This window comes from Eulemur rufifrons, chromosome 21, assembly GCF_041146395.1.
Source record: "Eulemur rufifrons isolate Redbay chromosome 21, OSU_ERuf_1, whole genome shotgun sequence".
NCBI lineage: Eukaryota > Metazoa > Chordata > Mammalia > Primates > Lemuridae > Eulemur > Eulemur rufifrons.
The window spans coordinates 26,361,189-26,388,863 of NC_091003.1; the positions used below are offsets into that span (position 1 = coordinate 26,361,189).

Below are 27,675 nucleotides of genomic sequence, written 5' to 3' on the forward strand. Positions count from 1 at the left end.
ACTGTACATGACAGCACGGTACCTTGCACACACAGCATAGAGCATCAGGTACTGCACACACACTGTATATGACACTAGGTACTATGTACGCACTGTACATGGCATTGGGTACTGTGTAATACTGTATATGACACTTGGTACTGCATACACAGCTTAAGTGACAAGGATCCCGTGTACACGCAGCGTGACTCTGAGTACATACCACATACAATGCCGCATAGAACGCTGAGTACTGGGTATGCACCGTGTAAAACGCCAGGTGCTGTGCACACACCGCAAAGCACACACACCGCCAGCGCCGCCACGGCCTGGCTCCGAAGGAAAGCGCGAGCGAGGACAGTGCACGGGAAAGTTCGCGCCCGGCCGCCCCCAAGGAGCCCCCTCATCCCAGCGCGGCCCAGCATCTTCTAACCAGAGCTCTGGCGGGAGGAAGGCGGTGGGCCCCACAGGACAGTCCCAGAGACCCGCGAGGACCTGTTGAGGCAGTGGTGGCCTCGCTCCCAGGGTCGCCTGCTGTACCGCCCCACCCCCGACAGGCACAGACCCCAGCCTGGCCTCCAGCGACCGTGCGCCGCCGCTCCCACCGCCCACGCGGTGGTGGACACAGTCCCGCAAGGAAGGCGGCCAGGCCCCATCTGGCCACTGAGGGCGGCGGGCTGTGGCCCGCACTGGTCCCAAATGGAGGCAGTTTGTCCTCTGCTGGCAGGGGCAGTGCCCCCAGTATTTTCACATGTTGGCTTTACAGAGCCGCGCGGTCCAGCCTACAGCAGGAAAATCTTCACAGGTGGCTCTGCCCACCCAGCCGTTTGCTCCCCGCAAACGTGCAAAATCCAAATATGCGGCCACCTTCCCACGCTTTGGCGCCCACACGCCCGGCCAATCACGGTGTCGTCCTGTTCGTGATGACCAATAGGAGCGTGCCTCGTCAGGCGGTGGGCGGGCCACCGGCAGCCATTACCCAATGGGTGCCGAGGCAGCGTTACCAAAGCCATTTGCCCTGAGGCGGCTGTGGAGAATAGACCCCTCACGTGTGGCGGTGGCAGCAGCGCTGTTCGCAGGGGCGACGGGCGTGGACGTGGGACGGTAAATTGGGCAGTGAGGCGGGGCAGGGCCCGGCCGCTGGGCTTCAGCAGGTCGGGGGCGGTGAACCCCTGTGTGGCCGGGTAACGCCCGAGGCCCCTCCGGCTGAGGCACGCGGGACGCCAAGCGGCGGTGGGGTGAGGCCGCGAGGTGCAGGAGGGGCCGCGGCCTTGCGCGTTCCCCGGGCGGCCTCGGGGTTCTGAGTTTCACGCCGGTTTCAAGAGGGCTCTTCCAGCTCCACCTCGCGGGCGCCGAGCGACCTGCACCCCAAAAGCTTGTCTAGCAAAGCCCGAGACCGTCTTTCCGAGGCAGTTGCTTCCCCAGGGAAGGATGGAAACCCGCTCCTGTGTGTGCCCGCACCGAGCTGCGCAGGCTCCGGTGCAGCGGCCCAGACCCGGCCCGAGGGAGGAAGGAGGTGAATCCCTTACCCCAGTGTGGGCCGCACGACCGGACCGGAGAAGTTCCTGAGCCAGCGTGTAGGGCCAGGAAGGTTTCCCTAAAAAGTGGGTGTTTGCGATGACATCTGAAGGTTGAGCGGGAACTAAAGGTCAGGTAGGGGGCGCGGCAGGCGAGAAAACGCACGTGCCGACTTGTTTAAGGAAACGGGAAGGCCGGTGTATCTGGGAGACAAAAGCGCCCAGCTTAATGCAGAGTCCAGACCGCTGTGGGGTCTTAAGAGATGTACTGAGGTTTTAATCTACCTGAAAACAATGACAGTCTTTTGCTGAGTTTCAAGCGGTAGAGTGAAGTGGTCAGATAAGCATTTTGGAAAGAGTATTTTGGCCAAATGGGAGATTATTGCCAGGATAGCTGTGAGAGTCAGGGGTTAAAATTGACAAGACCTGGTGAGGAGGAGGGGTGTGGCAAGGGCGCGTTCTGCAATTTCTGGCTCGGTTCAGGTGGTACCATTCAATGAGATTGAGAACATTGGAGGAGCTAGTTTGGTAAATGAGAACTCCAAGAACAGAATAAAAATGGGTACATGCCTAGAAGTGGAATTGCTGGGTCATGTGGTCATGCTGTATTTAACTTTATGAGGGACTTGCCAGGCTGTTTTCCAAAGTGGCCACAACATTTCCACCAGCAATGGATGGGAGTTCTGATTTCTCCGTATCCTTGCCAACACTTGTTATCCGTTACTATTATTGCCATCCTAGTGGGTGTGAACTGGTATTTTGTTTTGCTTTGCATTTCCCTTATAACTGTGATATATATTGAGCATCTTTTCATGTGTTTCTTGGCCATTTGTATATCTTTGGAGAAATGTTTATTTAAGAGCAAGACCCTGTCTCCAAAAAATTTTTTTTAAATTACATAAACATAGACCCGTAGTCCCAGCTACTCGGGAGGCTGAGGCAAAAGGATCACTTAAGCTCAGGAGTTTGAGGTTGCAGTGAGCTGTGATGACACCACTGCACTCTAGCCTGGATGACAACAAGACCCTGTCTCAAAAAGTAAACAAATGCATACATACATACATATGTACATTGGGGGTTGAATACTTCCAGTTCAGTCTAATTACTAAGCTTCACATCTATGTATCTTTTCCATTCATATGTATTATAGGCACCTAGAATTTATGTATAAAAATGAACTCATCATCTCCATTGCTCCTCACCTGAAAGCAAAATAACATTAGAAACAGAAAACTATTTCTCTACGTAGGTTCCTAGTTCAGTAAATATAAATCAATGATGATAATTTCATTTTTATATAAAAGACATATGTAGTTGTTCTATATCATTCCTCTCCTTACCCTTTCTGTCAAAATCAATACTAAAGGAGTCCTTCCTCCTGTGGCTAACTCCCACTGGCTCATCTTTCCAATCTCAGTTTAAATGACATTCTCAAAGGCCTTCACTAACCCTTAGACTGTGGAATCTGTGTTTTTATTGAGCTCCGCAAGTGATTCTTATATCAGGCAAGTTTTGAGAAAGGTACTCTATAATAAGATTTATATGCTTCCTTCCCCTCCTCCTACCCTACTTTTGGAAATTGTGTGCTTATTATGCTTCATAGAGGCAGAGACTGATCACCTGTATGTCCTCAACATTTAGCAAATGACTTAGCAAATAGAGGTTCAGTCATTATTGAATCATATATCAAAGAATGATTCTCCAGAGAAATGCATTCATTCCTGAAAATGGAAATGTACTTGCTTGGTAATGGGGTAGGTGTATGTTTAACATCATTAGAAACTTGGAGACAATTTTCCAAAATGGTTTTAACAATTTGTATTCCCTCTAGCAATGTGTAAGAGTCCCAGTTTGTCCACATCCTCACCAATATCTGGTGTTATCAGCCTTTTTTTTTTTTTTTTTAAAAAAGCCATTCTAATGTGAAGTGGCACCTTGGGTGGCTTAAATTTGCATTTCCCTGATGACTAATGATGTTGAGCACTTTTTGATACACATGAGAGCCATTCATATTAAATGCTTGAATTTTTCCCTTTTATGTTAGATTTTTAAAAAGTCTATTTGTACAAGTTCTTTACATAATCTGAACAAGAGCCTTCTGTTGAATATGGAGAGTGAATATTTTCTCCTAGTCTTTGGCTTGTGTTTTCATTTTGTTAGTAATGTCTTCTGGTGAGCAGAAGTTTAACTTTGCTGAATCAAAATCAACAACTTTTTTTTTTTTTTTTTTTTTTTTTTGCGGCAGGGTCTCCCTCTGTTGCCCAGGCTAGAGTGCAGTGGCATTATCATAGCTCAGTTTGAGTGCAGTTGCAACCTCAAACGCCTGGGTTCAAGCCATCCTCCTGTCTCAGCCTCCCGAGTAGCTAGGACTACATGTGCCTGCCACCGTGCTTGGCTAATTTTTTTTAACTTTTTGTAAAGATGGGATCTCACTGTTGCAAAGGCTAGTCTTGAACTCCCACCTGGGCTTCCCAAAGTGCTGAGATTACAGGTATGAGCCACTGAATGCGGGAAATCAATAACTATTCAATTAATGCCTTAGTGTTCTAGCTGATAAATCTTTGCCCACCACAAAATCATAAATATATTCTATGTTTTCAGAAATGTGATAGGTTTGTTTTTCACATTTAGAAACATGATTCATCTTGCTTTTATTATTGGGTGTGGTATGAGATACAGGTCTAGGCATTTGTTTTCCTCTAGAAAAAAAAAACTACATTGTAAAATCTAGGTGTGCCAGTACCATTTATTGAATATACCTTATACTTTCTTTTCCACATTGACTTGAAATAGTGACCTTCTCAAAAACAAAGTGACCATATACATGTAGCTCTCTTTCTGGACTCATAATTTGTTCCATTAATCTTTTAATCCGACATACTGTACTGTCAATAGCTATAGTTTTACAATTCTTAAAATATATGTCATCTAACTTCTAGATTGTTTTCATTATTCTAGGTTCATTGCATTTCCATATTAACTTGCAATCAATCCGTCAACTTCTAAACAAATTCTTCTGCAATTTTTATTTTAACTGTGTTGAATCTACAGCTCCATTTTTGGAGAACAGATCTCAGCAATGTTAAGTCTCTTGGTCTGTGAACATGGTATAGCTCTTCATTTATTTTAGTTCCTCCTTAATTTCATCAATGTTTTATAATTTTTAATATAGAAGTCTTGCACATATTTTATTACCTTTAATCACCAAATATTTTATGTTTTTATAAATGGTAGGTACTATTTTACATTTTCATTTTACAATTGTTGCTAGAATATAGAAATATAGTTGATTTTTTTTGTATATTGACCTTTGTATCCTTCATCCTTACTAAATCGACTTATTAGTTCCAATAGTTTCTTTGTATATCTCCTTTTTTTCTCTGTACATTATAATGTGACCTGTGAATAAAGGCAGTTTTACCTCTTTTCCATTATTGCACTGGCTAGGACCTCTGGTATAATAAATATAAGGGATAAGAGAACAAATTTATTGTTTTTGACAGAAATTAGTATTTCAGTACCCAGTGTGATATTGGCTATAGGTTTTGGGGTTTTTCTTGTAGATAGCCATTATGAGATTGAGGAAGCTTCCTACTATTCATGATTTGCTGAGAGCTTTTTGTCATGAATGGGTTTTGAGTTTTAACAAATGTTATCAAAATTCTTTTTCTGCATCTATTGAAATGATCATGTGGTTTTTTTCCATTATTCTTTTACTGTGGTGAATAATATCGATTGATTTACAAATTTTGGACTGCCCTTATCTTCCTGGGGTAAACTCCACTTGATCCAGATGTATTAGCCTTTTTTTGCTTTGTAAAACAATTAATTTAGAATATAATAGTCTGTGTATAAAATGTATTGCTTTTTTTTTTCTTGGAATGTTCTTTTCAGGTTTTGGTATTAACATTATGCTGGCCCTGTGAAACAAACATACTGAGAAGTCTTCCCTCTTCCTCACTTCACTAAAGGAGTTAGTTAAGATTGAATTCCAGCTTTATTTCTAGGTTAATTGATTGATGGAATTCAGTGAAACCATCGATGCCTGCCATTTTCCTTGAGGGGAAATTTTTAATTATAGATTTAATTTCCTTAAGAGACAGGACTATTCATATGATTTATTTCTTCCTGTATCCATTTTAGAAGATTGTGGCTTTCAAGGAAGTTATGTCCATCTGAGTTATAGAAATTGTCAGATGAACTTGTTTATTATACCCCCTTATTTTAATGTCTGTATGTTCTGTAGTAATGTTCCCTTTATTATTCATGACATTCATAATATGTTTTTTCTCTTTTTCTTAGATAAGTTTTGTGAAGCATTTATAAATTTTATTAATCTTTTTAAAGAAACAACTTTTGGTTTTGTTTATTTTTATCTCTTCATCTATTTTTGTTTTGTTTACTTCTCCTTTTTCTATTTCCATCCTACTTTCTTTGGGCTTAATTTTTTTGCCTTTTCTAGTTTCTTAAGATAGAACCTAAGATCATTGATTTTAAACCTTTCTTTTTTTCTAATATAAGGATTTAAAGCTATAAACTCTCTAAGCACTGTTTTAGCTGCATCCTGCACATTTTGATATGTGGTATTTTCATAATCATTTAGTTCAAAATAATTTCTTTCATTGTGATACATTCTTTCACCCATGGATTATTTATAAGTGTGTTGCTTAATTTCCAAATATTAGGGAAGTTATTTATCTTTTTTATTCTTAATTATACTGTAGTCAGAGCACATACTCTCAAGCATATTGCAGCTTCTGGCCATGATAGAGCAACACACCAGACAACAGGCAGTATAGGACCGTGATCTCTGAGAGAAAGGAAACATCCAACGTTAGCCCTACGGCAGCGTCGCTTCCTGCTTGGAAGCACCCTGCAGACCATGGAGCAAAGACAGAGACTTCAAGCAAAGCAGAGGTCTCCCTGAGTAAGGCAGAAATTGGAGTTCAGAAAGGCTAAGGCAGTTAGAAATTGTAGGGTGGTGTTCCTGGGAGAAGGGAATTATGTAGAAAAAGAGCTCCAGAAATCTGCAGGGAGACCCCTTTGATCCTTGACAGATACTAATGTGTTTATTTGTAGGTAAAACTCCATGAAGCTATTTTATGCTTTAACATTAAAATAATGTACATTCCTTCTGCTCAGAGCACTCTGCCCAGAAGTAGTCACCTGGCAAGGAGTTTTGAAAGTGTGGTGGGGACTATGGGGAGCAAAAAAGAAAAGTTTTGAATCCCACTGTTGCTGCCATAATGTCTACTTTTTAATATTTCTCAATTTTGTAAGGTTGTTAAATCATTTCCATAAATTCTCTAAAATGCCTATTTCTGTAAATCAAGAGATTTTACTTGTGTCACATAAGAAATGTACTTAAACTTTAAAAGTAAGGATAATGGCAGGTGGAGTAATTAGACCTCCTACCCATTGAAGACAATTAAAAAACCCAGAAAAATATTTTTAAAATCTTCTTAAAGGCATCTAAGAACTGGCCAGATAAGGAGAAATTACCAGGCCACAACCTGGGAAAGGATGGGAACCCCGAGAAGTAAGCCTAGCATTAGGAACAACTTTTGCCTTGAAAAGCTTAGCCTACTCTCTGTTATAATAATTTAGAAGAAATACCAGAGAGCAGGCTATGCTTTTGACAGCCTCCTGACAATAAAAGGACAAAAATCAGAGTCTTTGGTCTGTCAAAGGTGGGAGCCAGGTAATCTACACCTTCCAATGTGCTTACTAGGAGGGGATTCCAAAGGGCTGTGCCCTAGAATTAAAGTAAACTCGCCCTTCCCAGACTATAGTTATGTGAGTAGCCTAGAGAAATCTCAAATTTTGGTCAGAATAAAGGGATTCCAGATAACTAGTTCCCTGTGGCGCCTGGCAGTAGCAAACAAAATTTCTCTCTGAGGAAAAGTGACATCATCCTTGAGTTCAAATTATTTATGTGCACAACTTATCAAATACAGTGTCTAGCACTTAATCAAAACATAACCAGGAACCCAAAATGACATCATGAGCCAGAAAACAATAGACAATACAAACATATCCACAGGGATTCCACTTACTGGAATTATTAAATACAGACTGTAAAACAACTATATTTACTATCTTTTAGGAGAAAACAGGTAATGTTAAAAAATTTACCACAAACTAGACAACATTAAAAATGGCATAACAGACTTGGAAAAAACTGAGTAAAATTCTAGAACTGAAAAATTCAGGTAAACAAACTTAGGAACTTAATAGATGGATTCCACATCAGAATTAGAACTGTAGAAAGAATTTGTGAAATGGAAGGTAGGTTATAAGAAACTGTCCAGACTGAAGCATGGGGGAGACGAAAGGATGGAAAACTACAGAAGCAAGGAGATGTGACGGATATTGAAAAGGTCTAACATAGGTTTAACTGAAGTCCCATGAAGGAAATTGCTTCTAAAAATCCTCAGTATTTTATAAACATGTTCCATGTCAGTAAATAAAGATCTATCTCTTTTTTTATAAGCTGCATGGTAGGTATTCCATTATACTTAAAAGGGCTGGGAGAATTTAAATTCTCATGATATATGAATGTCCATTTCATCACCCTTAATAATACAACATAAGATTAGTCTTTGCCAATTTGATAGGTAAAAATCCATCCATTTTAATTTGCATTTTTGATAGTAATGCATTTATACATCTTTTTAAAATATATTTGACTCTTCCAAGTCTTAGGAGTTGTCCAAACACAGCTTTTATATATTTTTGGCATATTACTAGTTTGTAGGAACACTTTATGCATTAAGTCTATTACCTCCTTGTTCGAAATAATTTTCCTTAGTTTAGCATTTTGTTTAATTTTATTCTTGGTTCTAATTGTGTCAAAGAAATTTTTAAATTTTTCTTGAACTCCCTTTCATACCTCCTTATTTCTTTGTTTCCCTTACAGCAAAAAATTTTGAATGGATTGTGTGCACTCACTGTCTCCAGTTCTTGTGAATCTACTCCCAACAGGCACTCATTCCCATCATTTGACCAAATCGGTTTCTGTAGGTTATAAATGACCCCTGTGCCACCAAATTCCGTGATGAGTTTCAATCTTCATCGTACCCTACAGTAGTCATCCCCTCCTCCTTTACACACCCTCTTCTGTTGTCTTCCACTGTTCCATATCTGCATCTACTGGTTGTTCCCCTGCTACACATATTCGTCCTACTCAGTCTCCTTTGTTGGTTCCTTTTCATCTCCTCAACCGTTTTCTATTTTGGAGTGCTTCAGTGCTTAATCCTTGAGTCTCTTCTGTCTTTCTGCAGTCAGTAGGTGATTATATTCAATTCATAGATTTAAATCTCCATTCTAATGAATCCCAAATTTACATCAGTAACTAGGTCAATGTTTATATTTTTTTCATATGAAGTCTTTGAAATCTGGTGTGTGTTTTACATTTACAGTACATCTCAATTCGGATTAGCCACATTTCAAGTGCTTAATAGCCACATGTGGCTACTGGACAGTGCAACTCTAGTTAACTTCACTGATTTCCAGACCTCTGTATCTCCATTTGAATGTCTAATATATGTCTCAGAATTAATGTGTTTCTCGCAATTCATATCCATTCCAACAAAAACAAATCTTTTAAGTTCTAACATCAGTAGATCCAGGATCTTATCAGTTCTTACGTCCCCTGCTGCAGTCACTGTGGTCCTGGCCATCACTATCTCTTGCCTAGGTTATTACACTAGCCTCCTGACTGATTAGATAGCCACATGACTCTCTTCCTCTCCTCCTTCAGTTTTTTCAAGTCTCACCTTATCAGAGAAGTGTTCCTTGACTACCTTGTTTAAAGTGCAAACCTGGCTGGGCACAGTGGCTCACACCTGTACTGCCAGCACTTTGGAAGGTCAAGGTGGGAGGATCACTTGAGACCAAGAGATTCGAGACCAGCCTGGGCAACAAAGCAAGACCCATCTCTACAAAAAATTTTAAAAAATTAGCTAAGTGTGGTGGTGTGCTCCTGTAGTCCTAGCTACTTGGGAGGCTGAGCCAGGAGGATTGCTTGAGCCTAGGAGTTTGAGGTTACCATAAGCTATGATGATGCCACTGCATTCTAGCCGAGGCAACAGAGTGAGACCCTGTCTCAAATAAATAAATAATAAAAAGTGGAAACCTCTTCTCCTTACACATATAAATACATACCCATGTAAATCGGTATTCCCTTCTCCCTTCAATGCTTTATTTATTTATTGTTTTAGGGTTTTTGTTTTTGTGGCACTTTCTTTTTTTTTTTTTTTTTGAGACAGAGTCTCACTCTGTTGCCCAGGCTAGAGTGAGTGCCGTGGCGTCAGCCTAGCTCACAGCAACCTCAAACTCCTGAGCTCAAGGGATCCTCCTGTCTCAGCCTCCCGAGTAGCTGGGACTACAGGCATGCGCCACCATGCCCGGCTAATTTTTTCTATATATATTTTTAGCTGTCTATATAATTTCTTTCTATTTTTAGTAGAGATGGGGTCTCGCTCTTGCTCAGACTGGTCTCGAACTCCTGAGCTCAAATGATCCGCCCACCTCGGCCTCCCAGAGTGCTAGGATTACAGGCGTGAGCCACCGCGCCCGGCCTTGTGGCACTTTCAAACTTCTGGGCTCAAATGATCTTCCCACCTCGGCCTCCCTAGTAGCTGGGACTATAGGCACATGCCACCCTGCCCAGCTTAGTTTTTAAGGTTGCCTGTAACCATTTCTCTTTGTTCAAAGGTTTCATAAGAATTGTTACAGGATATATATTTAGCCTTTTCAGTTCTTTCTATGGTTGATTCTCTGTTCACCTGTTTCTGAGTCTTTTTTAAAATGTGTTTTCTTAGAAAATTGCCTATTTCTTGTTAAGTTTTCAAGTTATCCATCAGGGGTGTATATGACAATCTTAGTTTTTAAAAGTACTTCTTCATCTCTTGTTAAAATACTCCTTTTCTCATTATTAATTTCTGTTTTAGTCCTCTCTTAGATTTTTCTGGTATTTGTCTACTTCTATTAGTCTTTTAAAAGAATAGTTCATGATTTTAGGTACAATTTTTACTGTTTTTAAATCGGTTCCTTCTGTCTTTGTCTTAACTAATTGTATTCTCAACCTTTTTCATTTATTTTTAGTTCTTTTTTAGATTCTTGAGTTGATGGCTTAATTCCAGTTTTATTTAGTAAAAAGCCTCTAAATCTATGGCTTCTTTTGGTGATAACTTTGACCATGTCCCATAGGTTTTGGTAGTCTTTGTTATTATCATTAATTTTTTTCAGTTATCAAAATCCACACTGCTTATGCAGTACCAAAGTCAGGATTCAAAGCTAGATAGGCTGTCTGCATGGAATGAGATCTTCTACTTTATAATGTCTTCTCATAGTATTATAGCAGAGTGAACGTAGATGATTTTTTCAGGATGGTTTATTGAAATAGTTCATTGAGAATTAAAGTCAACTTTTTTTTTCCAAACTCACCAGGAACCTTTCTAATACCTGATCACCAGACTTCCATTGAAGACACCTCAGCTTTTTGGAAGTATGGACAGTAAAGATAAGTAGGGATGAGAGGCTCAAAATGATGTGAGTTATGGCCGGGCGCGGTGGCTCACGCCTGTAATCCTAGCACTCTGGGAGGCCGAGGTGGGCGGATCGTTTGAGCTCAGGAGTTCGAGACCAGCCTGAGCAAGAGCGAGACCCCACCTCTACTAAAAATAGAAAGAAATTATATGGACAGCTAAAAATATATATAGAAAAAATTAGCCGGGCATGGTGGTGCATGCCTGTAGTCCCAGCTACTCGGGAGGCTGAGACAGGAGGATCGCTTGAGCTCAGGAGTTTGAGGTTGCTGTGAGCTAGGCTGACGCCACGGCACTCACTCTAGCCTGGGCAACAGAGTGAGACTCTGTCTCAAAAAAAAAAAAAAAAAAAAAAAAAAAAAAAATTGTTAAAATGATGTGAGTTAGCTGGACATCTTTCCTGTTGGTCTCCTTTGGGACTCTTCATGTGTCCACTGGAGTGTCTTGGTTTCCCTTTTAGTGACTAGCTTGGGCTTTCTCATCTAAATAGCTTTATTGAGGTATATTTTACTCAGTTCAGTGATTTTTTTAGTGACTTTATCAAGTGGTGCAACCATCACATAAAACCATAAATCAGTTTTAGAACATTTGTATCACCCAAATAAGATCCCTCATGCCCATTTATAGTTAATTTCTCCACCACCCCCCTGCTCCTCCATCCCAGGCAGCCGTTAATCTACTTTCTCTACAAATTTGCTTTTTCTGGACATTTTATTTAAATGGAATCATACAGTATGTAACCTCTTTTGTCTGGCTTTTTTCATTCAACATAATGTTTTTGAGATTAATCCATGAGGTAATGTTTCAGTAGTTTGTTCCTTTTTTTTTGTTGAAAAATACTCCACTGTATGGATATATCGTGTCATTGGTTTTTAATAATTGTACAATTTGTTTTGAAAATATTTTTTTATCTAGGTTTGACATAAATAGGGTCACATTATAGTCTTTAAGATTCTGTTTTTTTGGCTTTTGACTTTTCTTGGTTACCTAACACATTGGTGGTTTCTTAGATGTTCCTTAGAATGTTAAAAGAATGCCTTTGTTCTCTATGTCACTGTCAATTCATGCTTTTTTTTAAGTTACTCATATGTTCTACCAGTTTTATTATTTATTAGCCCTCTGATACTAGAATCTTTGACTATAACTGCTGCTTTATCCTATCCTTCTTGTATTTCTAATAGTTTTTAAAATATATAATGTCAAGTATAATAATAGTTCAATATTTATACCTTTTCTAGACTATATATCCTGGAGTGACGCAGGCCACTGCAGTGGTGGAGACAGCTTCTGGTAAAGACTACCACAGGAATGGAGGAAACCTCCAAAAAGGTGAGGGTGCAGGCCAGCTGCCTTTATTCTGGGTGGGAAGGGGTGATAAATGTAATTGTGTCAAACAGTTCCTCCTCCAGTGTTGGTAGTTTTTAAGCCTTCGTCCCATGAGATAGTAAGATTCAGTGTGTTTATAACTGGGCAAATTCACTGAGGTGATCTTTGGTGGATATAGACAGTCTAGGCAAGACCTTTCAGGGAAATGGAAGATTTAGGGAGGGGAAGGGGAGCAGGAAGCAGGGTTTCTGTCCAGCCAGGCTTTCCAGAACTGTTGACAGGTACAGTTGCATTTGAGTAATAGGTGGAAAGTGGGCAGGTTGACTTCTGCTGCCTAACAAGTTATATACGTTTCTTTCTTCCCATAAATCCAAAATTTCTTTTTGTTAATGGTAGAAAGAAAATAAGAAATAGCAAGAACATAAAAAGTAAGTGACTAAAGTTTATGTGCCCATGAATATATGTGGCTTAAACTATTTTTTTTTTTTTTTTTTTTTTGTGATGGTGTCTTGCTCTGTCACCCAGGCTGGAGTGCAGTGGTGTGATCATAGCTCACTGCAGCTCAAGGGATCCTCCCCGCCTCAGTATCTTGATAGTTGGGAGTGTAGGCACACACCACTATGCCTGGCTTGTGGTTTAAACTATTAAGAGAGATTCTAGGTCAAAACAAAAATCCCATCCTATACTGTTCATGAGACATATTTAAAACAGAAAAGAAAGGTTTAAAATAAAAGGGTAGGCAAGTTAAGAAACAAATGAACTTAAAAAAATGAACTTAATCTTAAGTATTAATATAGTATAATTGATGCAAAAACCATTATAAGAAGATAAAGAAGGCCATTTAAAAGTGATAAAGTATTAGATGATGAATATATCATACAATGAAGACATCAGCCATGAACCCTAATGAAACAAACTTTCTATTCATACATTAAATGTTGGAATTAAGGAAAGGTTGCTAGAGATTGGACATGATAATGGTTCTCTCTCTTTCCCAGTAACTATCAATAGGATTTTTCATCCAATTCAAAATGTTTCCACAAAAATTGAGTTTAAAAAATTTAATTTGGGGGAGAGACTATAAAATAAATAAAACAAAAACAGAAGAAGCTTAACCTACCAGATACAAAAATATCCTATGATGCTATAATAATTAAAACAGTATAATGCTGTTAAACAAAAGATAATAGATTAATGAAACAGAATAAATACAAGTAGACTCTTAGAAAATTATGAAACAGAAATAGATTGCAGGATATGATAAAGATGATGTTTCAACTCAGAAGGAAACCAATGGATTATTTAGCAAATGGTGTTAGGACAATTGACTATCCATTCTGGAAGGAAATTAAGTTATATTCCTACCTTTTGTTAGAGAGAAAAATGAATTCTACATAATGTAGAAAGGCTAAGTGTTAACCCTATAGAAACACATAGAATTAGAATAAATTATAGGATAATTTTTTAATAATTACTTGGTATGAAAGGCCAGACACAAAACCCAGAAGTCATAAAAGAAAAGACCAAATCATTTAACTAACTAACCTCAAAGATTTTGGTATAACAAGTGCTATAAAAAGTTTAAGCCAGGTGCTATGGCACTTGCCTATAGCCCTATCTGAGGCAAGAAGATAGCTTAAGCCGAAGAGTTCAAGTCCAACCTGAGCAACAAAGCAAGACCTTATCTCTTAAAAAATAAAAAAAATTATAGAATGCCGAAAGTTTATGGCAGCACAATTCACAAATGCAAAGATGTGGAAACAACCCAAATGCCCATCAATTCATGAGTGGATTAGTAAAATGTGGTATATGTATACCATGGAGTATTACTCAGCTATAAGAAATAACAGTGATATGGCATCTCTTTTGTTCTCCTGGAGAGAGTTGGAACCCATTCTATTAAGTGAAGTATCCCAAGAATGGAAAAATAAGCACCATATGTACTTACCAGCAAATTGGTTTCCCTGATCATCACCTAAGTGCACATTTGGGAATAACACCAATTGGGTATCGGACAGAGGTGGGGGGTGGGGGGAGGGGATGGGTGTATACCTACATGAAGAATGCGATGTGCACTGTCTGGGGAATGGACATGCTTGAAGCTCAGACTCAGGGGGATGGGGGGCGCATGGGCAATATATATAATGTGAACTTTTGTACCCCCATCATAAGCTGAAATAAAAAAAATAAATAAAAATAAAAATATTAAAAGATAATAAACTAGGAAAATTCACTTATGTTATACATTTAAAAAAACAAGAATTAGTATTTACAATATATAAAGAACTCCTAAACAGATCTCTTATCTCCAACCCCATATTTATAACAGCTTATTGGACATTTACATCTGGGTGTTCTATCACTAACCTCAAAGTTCACTTGTCTGGAATTGAACTCATTATCTTCTCCCTCCTCCTCACTTTTCCTCTTTACCCTCTAAATCTGTTCCTCATAAAGTCTCTATCTCATTAGCAATGAGTATTCCCATTGAACTGTAGTACGAAGTTGTAAACCGTAGTATTATCTTAGAATTATTAAGCAGATAGTGGCTAATTGGTGAGTCATGAAATCAGTTTAGCTGATTGTGATCAGGTTTTTCTTTTTTTTTTTTTTTTTTTGAGACAGAGTCTCACTCTGTTGCCCAGGCTAGAGTGAGTGCCGTGGCGTCAGCCTAGCTCACAGCAACCTCAAACTCCTGAGCTCAAGGGATCCTCCTGTCTCAGCCTCCCGAGTAGCTGGGACTACAGGCATGCGCCACCATGCCCGGCTAATTTTTTCTATATATATTTTTAGCTGTCCATATAATTTCTTTCTATTTTTAGTAGAGGTGGGGTCTCGCTCTTGCTCAGGCTGGTCTCGAACTCCTGAGCTCAAATGATCCGCCCACCTCGGCCTCCCAGAGTGCTAGGATTACAGGCGTGAGCCACCGCGCCCGGCCGTGATCAGGTTTTTCTAATGAAATGAAATAAAATAGAAAATAACAGAACACATTGGAAATGGAGTACTTACTGTTTTGTAAAAATTTTCATTTTACTTATATACACATATATTGTCAAATGTGTGTACTGGGTCATGATATAAAATGTGTTTCAAATTGTTATCTTAGTCAAAAAAATATTTGAAAACTACTGATATCTCTCTTCCTCTCACTGCCAATTCTAATGAGCCACCAAGACTTGGTCAGTTATGGAAATTTTATACCAGTCTGTTTTCCAGTCTCACTTCTGCACTCTTTTGGTCTACCTGCCTTTACTCTCTTCCTTCAAGCCTTCGTTCTTACTGTTGCCAGTATTCCAATTCCAGTCACATGATTACTCATTGAAGGAGCTGTCAGTGGTCTTCCATTGCCTTAGAATAAGAGCCCCTACTCCTTAGCACATCAGAAAAGGCTTCTTTCAGTTCACAGGTCTTGTCACTCCCATCGAGCTCTGTCACTCCAGACAAGCTAACTTAGAATTTCCTTTCACACAGCTAACTGTACTTGCTGTTGGATCTGCCTAAAATGATTTTGTCTATTTTGTTTCAAAACACTTTTTAAATATAAAGTTTCTCTGAAATCTACTTCTTTCTTCTCAAGCATTTACCTGCTCTGTCAGCACAACTCTGTCAACACTTTTATCTTTAGTACATTTTTGTGTGCTTATTTGTGACTCTTATGAAATCCATAAGCATTTGAGGGCAACACTCATGTTTTCTTTTTCTTTGTTTTTACCATGCCTAGGGCTGGCAGTAGGAGCACTCAAAGATTTACTAAATAATTTTATAAGAAAAAAGTTTCTTATTAGACCTGCCTACAAACAGAGTGGCTGCCCTATAAATAGTCAACTCCTTGCCATTGAAAATTCAAGCAGAATCTTGGCTACTATCTTAGTCTTCTCAGGCAACCATAACAAAATACCATAGACTGAGTGGCTAAAACAACAGAAGTTCACTTTCTCATAGTTTTGGAGGCTGGAAGTCTGAGATCAAGGTGCCCCCATGGTCAGGTTCTGGTGAGAGATCTCTTCCTGGCTTGTAGATGGCCGCCTTCTTGCTGTGTCCTCACATAAGAGAGGGGAAGAAAGCTCTCTCCTATCCCGTACAAGGGTGCTAATCATCTAAACATAATTACCTCCCAAAGGCCCCAGCTCCAAATACCATCACATTGTGGATTAGGGCTTCAATATATGAATTTGGGAATTGTGGGGGGACACAGTTCAGTCTGTAACAGCTACTATAAGGGATATTTGTCATGGATAATATAAAAAATATTTGTGTACTGGGAAAAGCTTGGACCAGATGGTATCTAAAGTTTTTTTAGTGTTTAAATTATATAATGTTGCTGCTGTTAACATTTTATCCCTTTTTTTAATCAGATAAACCTTCTAAAACTAAGAAAGCAAATTTGTTATCTTCCAATGATTGTAATGAAGTCAAATTGACTTTGATGACTGGGATTCCTTGGCACTAGAGCAAAGAGCTAATGACAAAGAAATCAGCAACATTGACAAGATAGATTTATTGGAGCCATCTTTTTCAGTGAGTCAAGATACTAACAGAGAGAGTACTCAGTCTCAGTCAAGTGAGTCTGAAGACAGTACTGACTATGCTTCCTTAAATGAAACATACTCTGTATTCAGAGTCAAAACTAAAGCATGAAAGTCTTATTCTTTTAAGTTCCCAATTAGATCCTGAAATGCAGAAAAGAAAGTAGGTGTTTTTTGATATTTTGGAACATCAAGGTAATAAGACTGTTGACTTGGAAAGAATGTACAAGATTTCAGGTGGTGAATATAAAGAAACTGCTGAAGGTATGCAAAAGCGTGATACAGATGAAAACTCACAGCAGGAATATCACAGTGCAGAAGAACAAGAATATATGAGTAACCATTTATCTTTTGATAGTACAAAAACATTAAATATATCTAATCTGGAAGTTGTTAAATTAAGAAATTCAGGTTATGAAGTTAAATGTGCTAGCAATCCAGAAGATAATCGTGTTAAACTGGAAAGTGGTTCTATCTTTTCTTTAGATTCACTTGATGTTTATGGAGGAGAAGATTCACCTCATGTCTCCAAATTTCAGAACTGTGTCATGTTAAGAGAATATTATGAAAAGTGTAAGGAACAAGAGACTAATTTAATGTACCACACAGTATTTGATGACAGTATACTAAGAAGCAGTTCCCTTGGAAACCAGGAATCTCAATCTATGAGTGGTTTCTTGAACTCTCAAAAAGCATTAAAAACTAAGATTTATACTGAAAAAATGAAATCTCATATAACTGAAAGTAAAGACTTTTGTGGAAATACAATTGTTGAGAGCAAAATATTACAGCACCTTAAAAATTCTAGCACATTACCACAAGACAGAGCTTTGGAGACATTACTACAACCCTGTAAAGATTGTCAAACTTCCTGGACCTCTGTTTTTGATGATTCAGTAATTTCTGCCTGTGAATATTCACATTATAAAAGCCTACAAGACACCCCTGACCCAGCCTTTGATTTTTCTATTACCCTACCAAGGGTCACAGTCAGAGATATTCAGGCAATAGAGGAGGGTAGTTCCCTAAAAGTTGCCAGTAGCAGTGCCACAAATAAAACATGCCTTCACAATATGGAAGGAATAAATCCTAAATCAGTGACAGATGCAGCAAGTTGCACAGTCACAATTAATCAGACTGTGGATGTTAGCACTGATTTTAGGGCTTGTTTCACAACCAGCAGGGCAACAAGTGCAAGATCTTCTGTAGCATCTGCATCAAGCAACACAGAGATTAAAATGATGAATAAAAAGTGGCCTGGCGAATGGCAAAGAGAGTAACAAAGAAGTGCAGCTTGTAATACAGAGTGGTCATAGGGTCAAGATTGTGTAGATCCTCAGATGGCTGTGATAAAAGGATCAGGAAAATCTCCCTCAGTTGACAGTTTAAAACCTAATGGAAATTTTCTAAATAAGGGAAAATCAATATGATTAATAACAAAATTTTATTTGACTTTATAAAGAGATAGTATATACTAACAAATGTGTTTGGTTCATTGATTATATTGAGGCTTTTGTGAGAAAATGCTAGATGAGGGGAAAGGGTATATAGATTATTACCAGCTCTATCCTCTCATGGCTGCTATTGCCACAAAGTGCATTAGAAGTTGAATTTTACATTTTATTAATAATAATTTGGAACTCCAGATAGACCATGTGTTATTTATCATATATTTACAATTTAATTTAAAATCATGTTTTCAGGATTCCCTGGAATTAAGAGAAACATCTGATATCACAGACTTCAAGAAACATCCTGAGAGGTATGTCAAATGTATGAGCTTGCAGATACGTGGGGGGGGGGGGGGGAATCAAAATAGTATTTGTTTTCTGTGTAGAATATTTAACCATACAGAATAATAGCTAAAAGGAACCTTAAGAAATCATCTGCTTCAGCCATTTGCCTTCAGACAAATAAATAAAACAATATAGAATATTAAAGCTCTTCTTTTCTTGCGATTTCAGTCTCAATTTCATCAGAAACTCCTGGCATCTTAACTGTTCAACCCAAACTCATACTGATTTAATTTTCTGTTTTCTTTCATTTTATTCCCCTGTAGACAAAAACGAAGAATGTTTTTTGAAAATGTCATAAATTTGAAGAAGTAAATAGCTACTTTCACTGGTGCATTTTAATCTTGATTTTAATTTATTATATAATTTGCTTTGCATTTATTAAGATATCCTTATAATTCAGAGCACAATGAAGAACGAGCAAGTGGGAAGGTAGAGAAACAGGGAGGTGTCTAAGAAGCCAAATTAGTTATAATGTTCTGAGGTCATTTACTTTTTCCTTCCTTCCTTCATTCTTCTAATGAGTTTATTCTGGCATCTCAACTCCAGAAGCAGAAGTATTGAGAATAGCTGAAAGTGGGCTGGGTGCGGTATCTCATACCTGTAATCCTAGCACTCTGGGAGGCCTAGCCGGGAGGATTGCTTCAGGTCAGGAGTTCAAGACCAGCCTGAGCAAGAGTGAGACCCCTGTCTCTACTAAAAAATAGAAATAAATTAACCAGACAACTAAAGATATATATAGAAAAAATTAGCTGGGCATGGTGGCACATGCCTGTAGTACCAGCTACTCGGGAGGCTGAGGCAGAAGGATTGCTGAGCCCAGGAATTTGAGGTTGCCGTGAGCTAGGCTGATGCCATAGCACTCTAGCCCAGGCAACAGAGTGAGACTCTCTCTCAAATAAAAAAAAAAAAAAAAAAAAACAGCTGGAAGTGGCAACTGGAAACAAGGGAAGACTTCCAATAACATTAACACTCAAAAAGATGTAGTGACTTGGGGCTTTTCGATGGATATATTGTAATAGCACAGCAAAATATTTGCTTATGTTAAGGAAAATGTAAATTATTTTCTGTTAAAAAGATAATATGTTTAAGAACCATTTCCATCCAAAATGCTTACAACTTAAAAAAATCTTGGCCGAAGTTTGATTTAGGTTGAAAAATACATTGATTCTGGATAAAGTTATTACCTTAGATTGGAATCCTTTTTTGGTAAAAGAAAGTATGAATTTGAGAATTGTTTACTTCCTTGACTTCTAGAAAGAATATATTTAGTCATAATTCTTGATGTCCTTGTTTTCTGAAGCTATTATGTGTTTCTACAGCTTCTCTATCCTGAGTAGAATTGATTTAAACTTGACAGGGAAATGCAAGAAATGTAAAATGTTTCTAGAGGCCTGTCATTGCTATAGAAAAATGTTTGGAATCTTAACCTAATCGTTTTTTTTATTTTAAAGGAAATTTCAACTTTTTAAAGAGATGGAGAATTTGCCATCAGTGTGCTGTCAGAAAATAATGCAGAGAGCCATGAAAGCAGAGCTGCAACTTTTAAATGTTTACTATCAGATGTGTCATCATCATTGTTGTGATATTTACAAACTTGGAATGGAAAATAGGGAGGGATTAAATAGGTGTTTATTGATTTTAAATCTGTATTTTTTTTTTTTTTTTGAGACAGAGTCTCACTCTGTTGCCCAGGCTAGAGTGAGTGCCGTGGCGTTAGCCTAGCTCACAGCAACCTCAAACTCCTGAGCTCAAGCGATCCTCCTGCCTCAGCCTCCCGAGTAGCTGGGACTACAGGCATGCGCCACTATGCCCGGCTAATTTTTCTATATATTTTTAGTTGTCCATATAATTTCTTTCTATATTTTTTTTAGTAGAGATGGGGTCTCACTCTTGCTCAGGCTGGTCTCGAACTCCTGAGCTCAAATGATCCGCCCACCTCGGCCTCCCAGAGTGCTAGGATTACAGGCGTGAGCCACCGCGCCCGGCCTAAATCTGTATTTTTTAAGAAATGTATCACTACCTTTAAGTTTATTTTGGAATTTTTTTTTTTTTAATTTTCATTTTTGAAGGGCAGAATGAGGGGTAGATTGTAACTGGGCTTGTTAGCTGGGCTAGGGGTAACGGACTTTTCCTAGAAAAAGTAATATGTTTGAACTTTATGTAAAGTCCAAGTAAGAATGAAGTCAGGGAGGTTTTGCATGACATTCTACCAGATTCCCTCTGGTTTATTTGTTGAGAGATGTTTGTACTGCCCTTAGAAAAGCACATTAATTGTGGTTCACTTTGTTTTACTCAACATTTAAAAGAAAAAAATTTAAGATCTAGGGAGTTAGAACTAAGTGTGTAATATATTAATATTAGTGTTAAATGGATGACTTGGGCTAAATAATTTCGTTTTGTGAACTTAAATTTTGAACAGGAATTTATCAAGTAATTCTGCTAAGAAGGAATTAGGATTGGCGCTACTATCTCTTTTGGGAGATGTAAAAGCTATGTGAGTTTGAAAGAAAAAATACACAAGGGCATACCCCGGAAGAGCTACCCCCACTGTCAGTAGAATCAAAATTGTTATCTACCTTCTCTACTTTTCCTTCCAGCGCATGTATATTTATTTTAGTAATACAAATTTTACTTCATTTAGACAGAAAACATTTTAGACAGAGATTTTGCTTTTCTGTCTTTACAGCTGATGAAAGAAGAATCATATGTGTGAGTTGATTTCATCTAATTTAGAACTCATTACATCTTTCAAATCACTTAATCCAGTTAACTTTAAATTTTCTGTTTTGGTCCCTATTTAAAACATTGATGAATTCTTTAATGAAGTGTTTATTGTCTTTTTTACTGATATGTAGTATTTGTACATATTTATAGGGTACATGCAATATTTTGTTACATGCATAGGATGTGTAATAATCAAGTTCAGGGTATTTAGGATATCCATCACCTCATATATTTTAATATTTATTATTTCTGTGTTGGGAACATTTCAAGTCTTCTCTTCTAGCTATTTTGAAATATAAAATACATTGTTAACCATAGGCTGCTATCAAACATTAGATCTTATTCCTTCTGAAGTGTTTAGCTTTTCAGGAGCAGATTCTGAACTAGATAATCAGAGTGCTCAGGATGTTGATGTTTCTTCGAACCTAAAAAAGACACTCTCTCAAGATTTTTAGAAAGTTCATCTGTATAAATCTTTAATTTTATGGCTTAAGTAAACTATAATTTTCAGAGACTCCAACATCCTTCTTTTCACTCAACTAGCTTACTTTACATGCGACCATTTGAGAGATATAACTAGGAGGAACATAATGGTGTATTTAAGCCTAATCAAACAGATATCAGCAATATATCTTGAGTAGGATAAGCATATAATTTATCACCAAATCAGTAGACTTTTGAGGATGAAAGAGAGTAATGTTAATCATTCACCACAGCAAGAGGTATAAATCTGGACTGTCCCAGGCAAATCCGTGATATATGGCCACCATCGTGCTGCATGAGTGTAGTTAAAACTAATATTTTGCACCTTCATATCATGAGGTAGAATAAAGTAATGTTTCATTTATTTTAGGCAGGGCAAAGTTTTAATTTCTCCTTTGTTTTTTTTTTTTTTTTTGAGACAGAGTCTCACTCTGTTGCCCGGGCTAGAGTGAGTGCCGTGGCGTCAGCCTAGCTCACAGCAACCTCAAACTCCTGGGCTTAAGCGATCCTACTGCCTCAGCCTCCCGAGTAGCTGGGACTACAGGCATGTGCCACCATGCCCGGCTAATTTTTTGTGTATATATATTTTAGTTGTCCATATAATTTCTATTTTTAGTAGAGACGGGGTCTCGCTCTTGCTCAGGCTGGTCACGAACTCCTGACCTCGAGCGATCCACCCGCCTCGGCCTCCCAGAGTGCTAGGATTACAGGCGTGAGCCACCGCGCCCGGCCAATTTCTCCTTTGTTGAAATGATGAAAATAGTTTTTAAATGCCTCTCATAGGTTTTTCTCATTCTCTCTTGTTCCCCCAAGGGAATCTTGGTCAGATGACAATCAAGAAAGATGGTTTAATCTATATAAGAACACCCTGCAAATTATAAAGTGTTATAGTAACATAAGTTACATTCCATTATCAAGTGAGGAGGCAATGGGATAGGAAAGCTGAAGTTTATTTCTGTTTTTCTGACTTTGGTTTTAACCTTAGGGTTTCATTATTTGAGTGGTCTTAGGTACTCCCCCAAGATGGATTCCCAAGTCCAAAGTGAAATACTTGATTAATATATGTTCCTTTCTACTAACATGAATGGTAAAAAGTAAATTGCTTTAATAAATTATTCTATTGTTAAATTCTTTTTTTAAAAATCTCAGTTATCCACAAATTATGCACAATTAAAAGATTCATAACTAGATTTTTATGTACTTAAAATTCTTACATATTAATACTTTGCTTAAACAATTTGTACATTTAGTACTATATGATAATTCTTAAGGGTTTTATTTTCATTGTAATGGTACCAATGGTATAACCTGCTTATTTAGGGAGAACAATAAATTATTTTTAAAAGTACAAGATGCAGACATAACATGATTTTTATAATCTTACCAGTATAGTGTAGTGTAGTATTTCTAAATTTCAGCTATTCATGTACCATCTTCACAATTTACTATAGTCCTATATTACCTGTAATGTTATTCTGTATTTTTCTTTAAATGATTCTCCTTTTTACAAAAATTTAAGTGTGAAGAATAATTCACTCTTACATATAGGAAAGAAATATTACTTCCCATAAATAAAAGATATACATAAGCATACACTAAATTAAATATGTAATTGTTAAAGGTTAATGTTATCAATATTTATATATACCTCCAAAAATCATCTCAAGTACTTCTAGTGTGTATATGCTACACTTTGCAAAATACTAGTATTAGCACATGGTAACTATACACAGACTGGATTCAAATCCTAATTCTTGTTAACTGTGACTTGGCACAATGAGTTTCTTAGATTCAGTTTCCTCATCTGTGAAGTCAAGTTGATGTTTTTACTCTCATAGCCTTCGTTATTGTAAGGGCTAAATAATGCCAGTGAAGAGTGCCTGTCACATAGTAAGAGTGAAATAATTCTTAGTCCTTATTGTTGCTTTATTATCTTAATCCTCAGATATCTTTATTATCTAACAATAGTCATCCTAAACAACATACATCACCTCAGAAAGATGGTTCAAAAAATGGTGATATAAATGTAGACTTTGATCAACTGAAACTTGATGATAAAGGTTAGTATAAAAATATATTATCTTTCATAGTTGTCAGAAAACAATTAAGGTTGAAAATATCTCTAGTGTTTATTCATTAGATCAAAATAAATATTTTTAATTGACTAAAATGGCATCTTTCTGATTGTGAATGTTAAGTATGTTCTTATTATTTTTGCTTGACTTGTATTTAAAGTCACCTAATATATCTGATAATGCTGAATAATAATATGGACTTTTATTCTTCTGCTTCATGTTTCCAATATGAAAACTCTTTCTTGTGTCTAATTGTATCTCTGTAAATTGTGTATGTTTTTTTGGTTTTGTCTTCTATGAAAAGAGATTATGGTCATTCCAAAAAGATCATTAATTTTAATGATATAAAGAGCTGCAGCACTATTTAGTCCTTTTAAAGAAGTTTTATGTTATTCTGTATATAAAGATAATGTCTTTTTTCCAATAAAGAACAATCGAAAAATCAGAAAAGTAAGAGTTTTAATAAACTGGGAATCAGTATTAATTAAAGGGAAACTAGGAAGCAGATCACTCAAACTGAAAAGAAATTTTTATTTCGGGACTGCTGAAATCCCTTCTCACAGAATCTTTATGCTTGGTTCTCTTATTTTGCTTAATATTCATCTTTAGATTTATATATAAAACAAGTAATTATTATAGTGATTCATCATGTTTTTTAGATAACCTTTCAGAGGGTTAAACATTATAGGTAATTCATAGCTCATTGTTTTCAATTTATGACACTGTAGAAATTACCAAGAAATAAGTGAAGACTGATTTGATGCTAAAGAAAACCTGACAGGAGTTGACTTCTCAGGAAAGCAAGAAAATCAAATAAAACAAGATAGATGGAATCCGAAGTTTACGCTAGGTTGGTTTAACAATTTACTGAGAAATCCTAACCTGTTTGTAAAATAATACTTACCTGCTTCTGTGTTGTGTTGGGTGCCTGAGCTGTTTTAATATTTTTTTCCTATTTGTGGCTTTTCTTTATACAAAATGAGAAATTGGCCAGTTGGAGGTCAACTTTTTAAAGAGCATAAAATTGCTAAAAGCTTAAATCCAAGATTTAGTTAGCAAGTAGATAACCTGCATTCTTTTGCACTGAGCCCTCATTGGACACTTTCCAGGTGCGGTTACCTGGTGAACAAAACCAACTTCTCAGTTTTCATCACGTAACCAGTACGGTATTAGTGATGAAAACTATTTGCTTTCCCTCACTTTAATAATTTCATCTATTTCAGGAATATTTTCATCTTTAGATAGTCCTTAAATGCTTATAATAGTTAGAATTTTCTCTAGTGCCTGTGATTATTCTATCATTTCTTGTGATAGTTACGCTACCTTCCTTTATTTTTATCTGTATATTTCTGTGGGTTTTTAAATTTTCCATATTAGCAATGGTTTTATTTTTTTTCTGCTTGTATAATAATGGCTTAAGATTTTTTTTTTTTTTAATTTCAGCTTATTATGGGGGGTACAAAAGTTCAGGTTACATATGTTGCCCATGTACCACCTATCCCCCCAAGTCAGAGCTCCAGACGTGTCCATTCCCCAGACAGTGCACATTGCACTCATCATGTAGGTATACACCCATCCCCTCCTCGCACCCCCCCCCCCCCAGTCAGCACCTTCAAGCGTGACCATTCCCCAAACGGTGCGCAATGCACTGATCATGTAGGCATACACCCATCCCCTCCCCCTCCCCCCACCTCAATCTGATATCCGATTGGTATCATTCCCAGATGTGAATTTAGGTGATGATCAGGGAAACCAATTTTCTGGAACCCAAATGCCCATCAATTCATGATTGGATTAGTAAATTATGGTATATGTATACCATGGAGTATTACTCAGCTATAAGAAATAAGTGATACGACATCTCTTTGGTTTTCCTGGAGAGAGTTGGAACCCATTATATTAAGTGAAGTATCCCAAGAATGGAAAAACAGGCTTAAGATTTTTAAATAAAATATGAAAATATAAGAAAATTAAAATTACCTGAAGTTTCTCCAACCTGCAGTAACCACTATGAATATTTTAGTGACCATTTCAATGCATTTCTTTATGCATTTATTAATACATATATACAACTTAAAATATTATATCATCTGATTTTATTGTAACTATTTTTTTCTTTCCTTGCATTATTTTTCTCCATATCGCTTGTCACAATACTGTGTGTTTTGCTTACTTGATACTTGATTGATTACTTGGTTGACTGCCTTCCCCCCCTTACATATTAGCTTAGCAAGATCAGGGATTTTTGTTCACTGCCAAGTACAGCATGCAGCCCATAGGGTATCCAGTAGATATTTTATATTGCATTAGTGAAGGGTTAGGTGATAGGCGTAATGTATACCTTCTGACTCCTTTACTGTACTATATCTCTTTACTTCTTTTTCACTGCAATATAAAAATGTAAAACTAGATAGTTTCACTATTTTCTCTGTAGAATACATTTGTAATCCAAAGAGATTAACAAATTAAATGAAGTTAATGAAGAAGGTTAGGTATTAATTACCTAAAGATGAAAGACTCTGCCTGAATTCTAGCACTAATACTTAACAGACTTGTGACCTAAACTCCTATGACCTCGGTATCATCATCTGTAAAATGGAAATAATAATAGCTGCCTCATGGGGTGGTTGGGAGAATCATGTGAGGTGATATGTATATAAAGTGCTTAGCATATTGCCTGGAGCAGAGCATTCAATAAGTGCTAGGCTACTCTTATTACTATAATTACTTAATGAAAACAATAAAATTTACAAATCGCCCATTATTTAAAAATTATTAAAACATAAGTAAAAGTACTCATGGATTCATGCAACAACATTTGTGTACTCCCTATGTGCCAGGTATAGGATTTGCTGGTAATTCAAATCTCAATTTAGTGAATCTTTTTTTTATTTCAGACCAGGTTCCCTTCACAATAGTGACTATAAGATTGCAGTCTAAGAATTTTGAATTTTTTTGTCAAGCAAGAAAACAATTATCTATAATCCTAGTATTTGTGGTTTCCAAAATCATGCTAATTAATTTTTTTTTTCTTATGTGCTCTTAGCATCACAAGCTATATAATATCTGCTGTCGATATTTGTCTGATTGAAAGGTTTTCTTGGTGCACTATTTCCCTAGCAAAGGAATGTGTGTAAAGAGGTCTCTCAAACCACTAGATCTAGCCAGCACTATCACTAAGGAGTTAAGATCCTGTGTACATCCAGTGTTCTCATAGCACTTCTCTGAACCAGGGACAAATGACAGACTTTTTTCGTCATGATGTACAGTCAGCCCATGGGTTCTGTATTCATGGATTCAGCCAACTTTCTTGTCATTATTTCCTAAACAATACAGCATAACAACTATTTACATAGAGTTTACATTGTATTAGGTCTTATAAGTAATCTAGAGATGATTTAAGGCATACAAGGAGGATATGTGTGGATTATATGCAAATACTATGTCATTTTATATAAGGGATTTGAGCATCCTCAGATCTTGGTATCTGCAGGGAGTCCTAGAACCAGTCCTCCAGGGATAGCAAGGGACAGCTGTAACTGATTACTCCGGTTAGATGTAATTTATTCATTTGAGCTATGAGAGACTTAATGTCAACTAATCCAACCCATTTATTTTTTAAGATGGTATGATTAAGGCCCAGAAATCTTAACACTGTACTCCAGGCTTTTGGTCTTCAGTCTAGTCATGCTGATAGT

The 27,675-nt window shown here is 37.4% G+C and overlaps 1 protein-coding gene across 1 annotated transcript; it reads left to right on the forward strand.

The window, feature by feature from the left end:
* The first annotated feature begins 238 nt into the window (after nt 1–238).
* Nucleotides 239–25,135, forward strand: LOC138401665 (RNA-binding protein 44-like). The gene is given in 9 exon segments (XM_069497161.1): nt 239–436; nt 952–1,083; nt 12,286–12,376; nt 16,729–16,794; nt 16,797–16,983; nt 16,985–18,312; nt 18,601–18,661; nt 20,147–20,341; nt 25,087–25,135. Coding segments are annotated over 9 exon segments (2,307 nt in total).
* Nucleotides 25,136–27,675: the final 2,540 nt, after the last annotated feature.